The sequence below is a fragment of the Podarcis pityusensis genome, assembly GCF_964106645.2.
Source record: "Podarcis pityusensis genome assembly, chromosome: 13".
Taxonomy (NCBI): domain Eukaryota; kingdom Metazoa; phylum Chordata; class Lepidosauria; order Squamata; family Lacertidae; genus Podarcis; species Podarcis pityusensis.
This window is the reverse complement of record NC_138038.1, coordinates 45222957-45234549: the sequence shown is the minus strand read 5'-3', so window position 1 is coordinate 45234549 and position 11593 is coordinate 45222957. Positions and strand designations below refer to the sequence as shown.

Sequence of the window (11593 nt, the reverse complement as noted above, 5' to 3'; positions counted from 1 at the left end):
GTTCTTGTTATTGCAATTAGTTTTATTGAAAATCAGAGAAAATAAACAAGCTTTTCTAAAACCTACTCTTGCGTTCCAACGGTTAAGAACATCTCCACTGTTTGCAAGCAGCTCTTGAGCATGGGATACTCACCTGAGCTCTACTGTCTTTTTTTCTGTCATTTGCAACCTGGTGCCTGCAAGATGAAGAATAGCAATCTGTAACCACAAATTCTCATTTGTTTGCACCACTCATCTGTTTCCATGCATGCATTTAAAGCTCAATTTATACAGTCCTTCTCCAGGCGACTGCTGCTTATCCATGGCTGCCTTCCAGACTGCAACATAACTGTCTGAGGCTGCAGATCTAAACTCATTTACTACAGAGTACAGATGGGGAAGAATTTTTATTCACTTTGCATTTGAAGGCAAACTGAAGTTGTGCTTTCCTATACAATAAACAGCAGTGTTAGGGGAGTGGTAGTACCTCTGGTGGGGGACATGTCATGCTTATTATTATTATTATTATTATTATTATTATTATTAATACCACGCCCATCTGGCTGCCCCCCCCCAGCCACTCTAGGCGGCTTCCAAAAAAAATATTAAAATACTGTAATACATCAAACATTAAAAGCCTCCCTAAACAGGGCCGCATTCAGATGTCTTCCAAAAATCTGGTAGTTGTTGTTCTCTTTGACATCTGGTGGGAGGGCGTTCCACAGGGAGGACGCCACTACCGAGAAGGCCCTCTGCCTGTTTCCCTGTAACTTGGCTTCTCGCATTGAGGGAACCTCCAGAAGGCCCTCGGTGCTGGACCTCAGTGTCCGGGTAGAACAATGGGGGTGGAGACGCTCCTTCAGATATACTGGACCAAGGCCATTTAGGGCTTTAAAGGTCAGCACCAACACTTTGCACTGTGCTCGGAAATGTACTGGGAGCCAACGTAGGTCTTCCAAGACCAGTGTTATGTGGTCTCGGCAGCCGCTCCCAGTCACCAGTCTAGCTGCTGCGTTCTGGATTAGTTGTAGTTTCCGGGTCACCTTCAAAGGTAGCCCCACATAGAGAGCATTGCAGTAGTCCAAGCAGGAGATGACCAGAGCATGCACCACTCTGGCAAGGCAGTCCGTGGGCAGATATGGTCTCAGCCTGTGTACCAGATGGAGGTGGTAGACAGCTGCCCTGGACACAGATTTGACCTGTGTCTCCATGGACAGCTGCGAGTCCAAAATTACTCCCAGGCTGCGCACCTGGTCCTTCAGGGGCACAGTTACCCCATTCAGGACCAGGGAATCCTCCACACTTGCCCGCCTCCTGTCCCCCAAAAACAGTACTTCTGTCTTATCAGGATTCAACCTCAATCTGTTAACTGCCATCCAACCTCCAACCGCCTCCTTCAAGGTAGTTTCTCCACTTTTGGCCCCCACCTTGCACTCAGCTTTCACCTGTGGTTCCTAGAAGCTGTCAGAATGCAACAGAGTCCACACCCCGGGAAACGGCTTCAACTGGTTGGCTAAACCAGGTGAGGAGAGTCAAACCCTCATTGAGCTGTGATTCTTGTTAAGAACTCTCTGGGGGAACAATTATTTGCAAACAATGTTGTTTGTGGAAAGACTGAGTTTCGGGTAGGGATCTGGCAGGCCTCAGCAGCCAGAAACCAGGAGCTATGAAACGGGCTATTGGCCAGAACTGAAAACCCAGCAGGACTGAAGGAGAGACACATCAGAGCTGAAGAAGAACAGGTTCAAGATGATCCAATGAGCAGCCAGTCCAGAAAGTTATTTGCTGCCCCCTGCACCTCATTGGTTGAATACATGGAGTAGACATATATACTCACAAAATACAGCAGCTCCTGACAGTTGGTTTATATCTAGTCTAAGCTCAGTCCCACTGAAATCAATCTGACACCGTTACTCATGAGTTATTATCTTGTTGGTTTCAACAGGAACTAAGTGCCACTCATTTAATCTAAGCAGGACTGAGTGGAATTGTGTCTGCTAGAATTTATTTCTGCAACACCTTTCAGCCAATCCCCCCACCTACCCCCACCTTCATATAATCCATAGTTCTCCGGAAAGGTGGGCTGAAGGAGTTGTTGTTGTTGTTATTAGTCTAACCTGTCACTCAAGAAACATAAGCCTTGCTGGATCAGAACAAAGACTCATCTAAGTTCAGCATCCTATTCTTACAGTAGCCAATCAGATGCCTTTGGGGTATACACAGAACATTTGCCTTGCCTACAGAAGGTCCAAGGTTCAGCTGCCACCGCCACCCCTTTTTCTCCTAGTAGGATAGACTGCCTGAAACTCCAGGGAGCAGCTGCCAGTCAGTGTTGACAATACTTAGCCAGCTGGGCCAATGGTCTGACACAGTATATGGCAGCTCCCTGTTTTCCTGTGGATCATGGTCTCAGCATGGTCTCATGCTCCGTGTCCGCTTCTCTGGAGCAGCAGAAAGGTTGTTTTCTGCTGCTCCAGAGAAGCGGACACGGAGCAATGGATCCAAACTACAAGAAAGAAGATTCCACCTAAACATTAGGAAGAACTTCCTGACAGTAAGAGCTGTTCGACAGTGGAATTTGCTGCCAAGGAGTGTGGTGGAGTCTCCTTCTTTGGAGGTCTTTAAGCAGAGGCTTGACAACCATATGTCAGGAGTGCTCTGATGGCGTTTCCTGCTTGGCAGGGGGTTGGACTCGATGGCCCTTGTGGTCTCTTCCAACTCTATGATTCTATGATTCTATGTGTTGACATAGATTTTGGCTCAAACATTTATGATGAGATGTTCAGGCTGAAATAATTCTCAATCACTTAGACATATGTTAGATGTTCTTTCTCTAATCACTAAGTGAAATAAATGGGCAGGTGATCCTGCCACCATGGAGAACTGGCAGGAGAGCTAGGGCTTTTATTCTATTTTCACCAGCAATTCTATTTTCACAGCAATTGGACAGTTCCACCTACTTTCCATGATGGCATAGCATTGCGGCATGGCCCTGCCCCACCTCTGTGGCCTTTGCTACAGCCACATTTTCCCAGCTGATGAGAGATGCAGCAGCCTCTCACAGCAGTTGGATAATTTGAATTCAGGCCACCAGTGGATTGGCCAGTGGCAGGTGGGCTTAGGGGCGGGCACACCCAGGGGTGGAGCTGACTGAGTCTTCATGAGGACTTCCCTCAGGTCTGCTCCTTGGGAATAAAAGGAGTGTTTGTCCCTCATTCAGCACCATTGTACATTTGGACTGTTGACTGCAGCCAATGATGGATGGAGTCAGATCAAATGGTGGGTGGAGCCTGAGAGGGCAGGACTCTGATAGACTCCAGCTACAAAAGCGGAGGCTGCTGAAGAGGCTGAAGAGGGTGGAGACCATTTTGACTGCATACCCAGGACATCAATCTCAGTTTCTTATTTTTCCAAATATGAGTTCCATGTTCCCACATCAGTTTCCTATTATTATTATTATTTTTAAATAAATAAAAACACCAGAAAATTCACCAGCATCTTAATGTGGATTTATTGTAACATTGGGCATTCAGTTTTCCTCAATTCACACCTCTCTACAAAGCATATCACCCCTAATATGATGCATTTTGCATGTTATTTTCACCAATCTGTGCATTATGTGAAAGCCAAGGTAAAGAGAGATGTCTTTAGCATTTGCTACCAGCTGCATAGTGAAGAAGCCAGGTGCACCTCTGTTGGGATGGAATCCCACAACTTAGGGGCTGTCACAAAGAATGCCCTCTCCTGGGCCACCACCACCCAAACTTCTCAGGGAGGTGGAACTTCCAGGAGGGCCCTGTGGCGTTTGCCCTCCTAGGTGTGTGACATCATACTGGGTTCATAAGGAAAGGGTTAACTAAGTGTAAAATGACTAACCAATGGGAACCCAAGGGGAGGAGTTAGCGTTAGAGTTAGAGTTGTTGAGAAGTCAGTCTGGAGTTAGAGAAGGGGAGAGAGGATAAGTCTGTGGGTTGGGCTAGTCTGATGTGAGAGAGTGAGAGAATCTGTTAAGAGGAGTCAGTCAAACAGTTGATATAATCAGTCAGAAGGTATTAGGAAGGTATAGGCCAGTAAAGAAACTGACAAGAATATTATCTGAGAAACCATAAACTTGTTAACGCTTATAAAATAAACTTGTTTATTTGGTTCAATTTTAATAACTGTCTGGACTCAGTGTGTACCCGAGAGTAACGGGTTGGTGGCAGCGGGAAAGAGAGCACAGTGGTGGCACAGGGGTCAATAGACCGTCAAACGTCCAGGGACCCTGTGTGATCGCCACAGGCCCCCTCTGTTGATCTTCACATACAATAGGGCATGTGGAGATAAAGTCAGCATGTCCCATATTTAGAGCCTAAGTCATTTAGGTTGTTAAACACTAACACGGGCATCCATAAACATACTGACAGCCAATGAAGCTGTTTTAGAACAGGGGATGTATGAGTTCTAAAGGTAACCCCAGCCAATGGCAGCTGCATTTTGGACCAATTCTGAGTCATCTTCAAGGGCAGCTCCAGATCATAATCCAACCTGGAAGTTACCAGAGTATGGAATACTATAGCTAAGTCATCTCTGTCCAAATTGGGCTGTAGCTGGTGAAACAGCCATAGCTGGAAAGAGGCACGCTTTGTCACCAAGACTACCTGAGCTCCAAATGTCAATGTTGGATCTAGGAACATTCCCAAGCTAAGAATCGGCTCCTTTCAGGGTACCCAGAAGAGGCTTCAATTGTTGACCCAAATACAGCCCATCACTGCCTCCAAACACCTGTCTAGCAAGTCAGCTTTCTCTCCAAATTCAGATAGAGCTGAGTATCACCTACATATTGATGGCACTTCACTCCAAAATCCCTGATCACAACTCCCAGCAGCTGCATGTAGATGTTCAATAGCATAGGGGACAAAATGGAATATCTGAGGGTGTCGAAAAATGACCTTTCATAACTACTTTCTGGAAACAGTCCTGGAGGTAGGAGTAGATCAAATGAATTCAAATGCCCCCAACATTCATCTCTGGGAGCTGTTCCAGAAAGATACAATTGTCAATGGCATCAAAACAACTGTGAAAGATCAAGAAGAATGAGCAGGGTCATTCTCCCTGCAACTCTCTCCTAGCAAATGTCATCAACCAGGATGACCAGAGTGGTTTCAGTGCCATAACTGGGCCTTAAACTAGGCTGAAATGTATTCAGAAATTCAATCTCCTCCAACCATGCTTGAAGGTGGACTGCGGCAACCCTCTAAAGCTCCTTGCCCAAAAGGGGGAAATGAGCCACTGGGCAATAGCTGTTTAGCACTTCTGGGTCCAGGGAGGTCTTCTTAAGGAGGGGATGGACGGCAGCCTCTTTCAAGGCAGGTGGGTAGTCCCATCTCCTACAGTGATGCATTGATCACTCCCTAGGCCCACATGGTGAAGTCAATCAGACTTGACTTGATCAGGGTTCGAGACTCCCATTGTTCTAGGCACATTTTGCGACAGGGAATTTCATTAGTGCAAGCAGTTTCTTAGCTCTGGGCGCTGTACAGCGCCTAAGATTTCAGATTAAAACTGTAGAGTGGAAGGAAAGGAGGACCTTTTTCTGCCTCCCCACTTCCAGCCACTCTCTGAAGACTGGAGAAGGGACCCTCTTAAGAATATTAGGGGGGTGGGCAGGCGAAGGACTAGACTATGTGAAAAATGAACATAATATTTTAGCTGCAGTTCATTCATTTTCAACTTTGTATCCTTGTTATAAAAAAAGTGAGCCTAGACATGAAGTTGTTCCACCCATATCCTAGGTTTAAGGTGCCATTTAGCTCCTAGCTTTCATATCTCAGTTTCTAACACTGGACTTGATGTGTCAAAAGGAACAGAAAACAGAATTGCACACATGGGGGTTCTTTACATGGCAATCCCACCCCACCTTTTCACCACAGCAGTCTTCATTTCCTTATTTCTAAGTGTGTATATGAGCGGGTTCAAAAATGGGGTTATTGTGGTGTAGAACACACAAACCACAGGATCCATGGAGTCCTGAGAAGCTGGCCTCAGGTAGTGATAAACCACAGGGAGGTAATATATTCCCACCACAGTAAGATGGGCTGTGCACGTTGAGAAGGCCCGTCGACGCCCTTCCCTGCTGCTGATCCTCAAAATAGCTGAGATGATGTAGACATAGGAGGTCAAGATAAGGAGGAAGCAAGTCATTGCCACACTGCCAATATCTATCAACACCATCATCTGATTGAACTCTGTATCAGCACAAGCCAGCTTCAACATTGCAGGGATGTCACATAAGATATAGTCAACATCATTTCTTTGCCCGTATGGCAAACGGAAAGTGAGGGTTGTCTGTATAATTGAGTTCAGGCAGCCTCCAATCACCGTCCCCACGGAGAGGCCAAGGCAGGCTTTCCCATTCATGATGTTGCTGTAATGGAGAGGCTTACAAATGGCCAAGAAGCGATCATAAGCCATCAAGGTGTAAAGGAGACTTTCTGCACATCCGAGGAAGTTGAAGAAAAATAACTGAGAGACGCAACTTGTGAAGGAGATGACCTTTCCACCAGGGATGAATCCTGCAATCACTTTGGGGACGACGACAGAAGAGAAAGCCATGTCCAGGATGGACAGATGGCAGAGGAACCAGTACATGGGCTTGTGCAACTGGAGGTCAGAAGCCACCACCCAGAGAATGAGGGAATTTCCAGACAGGGTCAACAGGAACATGAGCAAGAAGAAGAGAAACAATGGGACCTTCATTTCTGGTGGGTATTGGAACCCTGAGAGGACGAACTCTGTTGGTGCTGTTTCATTTGCACACTCCATTGGTAAGATATTAATATCAGTTAGATAAGTTTGATTAACATTTTGGAAGTGAATGAGAAGGTGAGATATCACCACTGATGACAACGTTTTCCAAAAGTAGGTGACACCTATACAGTTCTAGGGAAGGACATGATCTATAGAAGCAGTTGTTGGCCTCCTCCCAGCACCATGGAAACAAGTCCATTAAGGTGAATGGAGAACCGCCAAACCTATCTCAGTCTGCTCTCAGCCAACGCCCACCTGCCTGCCTTCCTAGTCGCAAATGATCCAAGGGCCTGCCTGCTTCCTCTTCCTTTGTCTCGGTCTTGCCCAGAGGAGTTCTAGGGAAAACTTGCATTAGTTCGGTCTGTCATTGGCTCTGGCACCACCCACTGTCTGTCTTCTTGCCTTTCCCCCAACCATTTCCAATGGGCACCACTGTCCCAGCAACAACTTAGACCTTTGTTAATATCTTAATGAGCCCAGGTAGCAGATCATTGCTGAACAGCACGGGATTTGGGGTGGTAACTGCACCACAAGGGACAACGAGGTGTTGCTTTCCACTCTTGTTTCCCTATGCGTTGTTTGAGAGAAGGAAGGAGAGTTTCCTTTCTAACTGTAGTAGAGAAAAGAACAGAACTAAAAGACTTTCTACATTCAACTGTAGGAACTAGCAACAGGCACTAGGAAGAGCCCAGTTTTAAAAGGCTGAAAAAATATTGGCTTAATAGGAAGCACATCAGCGTCAGGTGAACGATTGGCAATAAATCTCCTTGTCAGAATCAGCCAGACATAAAATCCATCATCAGATTGGGTATCGAAGCATGCATTCACCCAAGGCTTGGATATAATGTGGTTCTGACATCCTTTCACCAACTTGTGTATCCATTACAAACCACTTGGTAACAAATGTGGGGAAAAAGCCTGGCTTTTCCACTTGAGTTCAGTTGGCTCCTGCATCCATAGGGCCCACTCCTCAACAGTTATTTCCTGCCCTTGAGTCAGCTTATTGGAGTTCAGTGATAAGCTGGAAAAAACAACAATGCATACAAGTCACATATAATCCAACATTAGCATACTAATGCTTTTGCCATGATACAGCTCTTGAAAGACTATTCTCAGTTTTTTAATCTTATTATTTATTAAATGCATATCCTGTCCTGTGTTCCATCTTCTTCCATAAACGCAATTGAGAGGAGATATTCAATGCACTTTTCAGACAGCTATTGGCTAAATGAACTCTTTGATGACACGCTTGCTATAGAACCTGGTGAGAGTTCCAAGAGGAATGGTGAGAACCTCTGGCAGAAGCAAATTTGTTTCTGTCAACCTTAAATCATTTATATCATTTCAGTTTCTTTCTGTTCAGAAGACTCACCTGATGTTTTACCAAGGGCCGAGGTGCCCCCTCAGTGCAAACTATTTCATTGGAGTTGCCCCAGATGTACCTTCACTCAGACATAACTTCAGCAAATGAGTGAGCAGAGGAAATCCTGAAGCTATATTCCCTTCCAGAGTGGTAGCTGTGTAATCAGCTGCAGGAGAGAACATGGAGGGTGTTGGAACACCTTAAAGGCTTTCAGCTATGCTGTGGCTAGGTCAGTCCACAAATCAGATTTCCTTTCATTCATATTTGTTTCTTCTGAGACGCAGAAAGGAAAAAAAAAGTTGGCATGAGGCATAGAGGATAGCTGCAGGGGATAATCAGCTCAATGTTTTTCACCAAGAGAGGCACCATTTCATCTCCCCCTGTATCTTTATAATACTGCAGCTTCACTGAGTTTAAGAGCAGATCCTTGTTCATTCCCTCGGGAGGGAATGTGCCCATCTGAGAACATGTTTATGCCCTATGGTTTCATTAGATTCCAGACAGTGTCATTTATAATATGGTTTATTTGGAGGGTGGAAAGAGAGACTGGTAGTTATTATAAATTCCACTGGGGAATAATTATTTGCAATCAATGGTTTTGGATGGTCATGAGCAAGAGTCTGGGGTGAGACAGCAGCTAGAAACCAGGACCTATATGAGACAGGTCATTGGCCTGAACTGATGAGCTGGAGAGGACAGTAGATTAAACCAGGCCTCAACATGAAAGAACCACCAAAGAATCATGAGAGCTGAAGAAGAACTGGTTAAAGAAAACCCAAAGGGAAGCCTGGGTGGGCAGTATCAGTCCAGAAAGTTCTTCACCGCCACCTGCAGTTCACTGGTTGACCACAGGCGGCAGCCACATACACACACAAACATACCCACAAACATACACACAAAGGAGCCCCTTTGTTACGTACTGAGTTGAATAGGATCCAAAATGCAGCAGTCTGATTGGTCCTAGAACAATAGGATCCAAAGTGCAGTGGTCTGATTGGTCCTAGAACAATAGGATTCAGAATGCAGCAGTCTGATTGGTTCTAGAACAATGCAGCAGTACGATTGGTCCGCAGGAGCCACCCAATCCAGCTCCAGGTGGAAGTGAATCCACAACCTGATTGGCCTACAGGAGAATCCCGGAATTAGCCAATCACATGCAGCCCACTGTGTAAATAATGTATATAAAGCAGATATTTTGGGGAAACATTCATTCCTCCTCACCACTATGAGCTGAATAAGGAGCATGAAATCCACAATCAACTCTGAGTGTATTTCGTCCTGACAGTTGGTCTACGTTCAGAGCCTATGAAATCAATAAGACACATTGGCATGACTGGTGCAGTCACACTGGGTGCTGCGCTGCAAGGGGTGACCAAAAAAGCACTGTAGAACAGAGTGTGAGAAGCAAGGGGTGCCAAATTTTAGCGCCACGCAGTCCAAAGTCTGCCAGTGAAAGCTTCTTTTATGTGTTGTAAGAAAAACTGCTCCCTTTCCCTTATGGTGGTATTCTGGAGCCCATATAGAATCCTTAAGTGGGTTCCCTATCAGTAGGAGAAAACAAGAGTCCAGCCACAGTATATTAAGCAAAGCAGCTAGTAAGCCTGATCTTTATTAAACTGTTGCAACAGGGTCCCCACTCACCATAAGCAGGAGGGAGTAGAACCTTGAACAATGGTGTGCAAGCCCTTATATAGACTTTTTAAATTGCCCACCCTGTAGCCCAAGACCACCTCCCAAAACATCATACACACATCACAGAAGGAGGCGGTCTACAGCAGAAATCCTGTCTGCCAGGGTACCTGATAATGGTCACTGGTTGCATTACCTGGCCATTCTTTTGTGATGGTTAATCCTTTAGTTCCTGAATCCAGGTCACAGGCTCACCCTATTCATACACAAATACACCCTTAAGACAGGATTTGCAAGCAAAAAGGCAATGGGAAGGCTTTCCCCATTGGCCTCCCTTACTGCAGCAGAATATTTGAGTTCATTAGGAAAGTCAAAATGGCTTCAGGATTAGCTCTCCCATACTATTTCAGACACATGGTTCATATATTTAGATATGTGTGCACTGATGAATGTTTATTCTATATTTGAGAACTTAAAATTCTTATGGCATATGTGTCCTGAATCTTTCAACATTCAGCTTCATTCGATGTCTATGAGTTCTAGTTTTATGGGGGGGGGGGGGCTTTCCTTTATCCACTTTCTTCATGCCTCACATAATTTTGTAAACCTCCGTCATTGAAGAGGCTTTAAAACTCTAAACTTTCCCTGCACAGTACGCAAATCCTAATGTTCTTAAAATCTAATTTCAAAAGCAACATTTGAAATTATTTCCCCTCACAATTACCAAGAGAGAGAAAATATATAAAATGCACACTGGAGCCCAATCATTGCATCAGGCCTAACTAGTTGCTGCAAGAAGCAAGAATGTGGGGGGGGCGGAGGGAGAGAGAGATCGAGAGAGAGATCAATGAGCTCATGAACATTGAAGAACCCCTTGAGTCTACTCTAATCAATGCTTGTCTGGAATGCTTTTTAAAAAAACATGTTTAATTGTTCACCCCCTGGATGAGCTTGGACTGGTAGCCCAAAGGACCATCACTGCAGGGAGCTGGGTCCTGATGGACTCAAACCAATTTAAAAGATGGGACTGCTGAGATAGTAGGATAGTGAAGGCTATGGAGGAGCACTGAAATTAAGCTTCAGTGTGAAATTATAATTGGGTGCAGCTTTGAGTAGTCTGGGAACGGAGTCACCCTCGAGCTGTGCCCAGAGAACGTAAAACGTAATGTATGTCTCTCTTCACCGGTGTAGATAATTGGGTTCACAGAGTAAATGGCAATTTTCGTTGTGTGCCAAGCTGATGGGAACAGAGGGCAGAAGACATGGAAGAGGAATTGTCCTCTCCAACTACAGGCTAAGTTTTAATATTATGGCTGTTCTCCTAAATTGAGTTTGGTCCGAAGACTAAGTACTCTGTCACTCCCTGCCTGGAGCTCTTACGCTAGATGGGCAGCAGTAGAGACAAAGGGGATTGAAAATGCAGTGTGCAATGTAATTGTGCAATGACAGTTAAAATGTCTAGGGCACAATCCTGCCCAAAACAAGCAATCTAAATACAGTAGTATTTATTTTATGTGCTTAGCTTTTCTTATAAGCTTCATTTTGCCTCGTTAGAATCAAAGGAACCATTTTCTTCTTCTTTTTTTGCATTTGGGGAAAGGGAGATACTGTTGTTCTAGTAAGCCATACTCTTTTTATACTAAAATTATAAGCATGTTGTTACCCTGTCCGCTGTGTAAGAAGTAGGAAGAAGAAGCTGGTCCTTTATTTATTGAATAATATGCAAACGGCTACTAGCTGAACCTGAGAAAATCCAAATAATTAAGCACCTGTGCTATCATTGACATGTGCCAGTGGTTTCACCAACAGGACAATTCTAGACTTGTTTGCTCC

At 44.9% G+C, this 11593-nt stretch overlaps 1 protein-coding gene across 1 annotated transcript; it reads right to left on the bottom strand.

Moving 5' to 3' along the window:
- Positions 1 to 5856: 5856 nt before the first annotated feature.
- On the bottom strand, positions 5857 to 6783 carry LOC308460922 (olfactory receptor 10G6-like; the record flags this gene model as incomplete). Its single annotated transcript, XM_080977456.1, has 1 exon — positions 5857 to 6783. The coding sequence occupies one exon, from the start codon at positions 6781 to 6783 to the stop codon at positions 5857 to 5859; it is 927 nt and encodes a 308-aa protein (XP_080833582.1).
- Positions 6784 to 11593: the final 4810 nt, after the last annotated feature.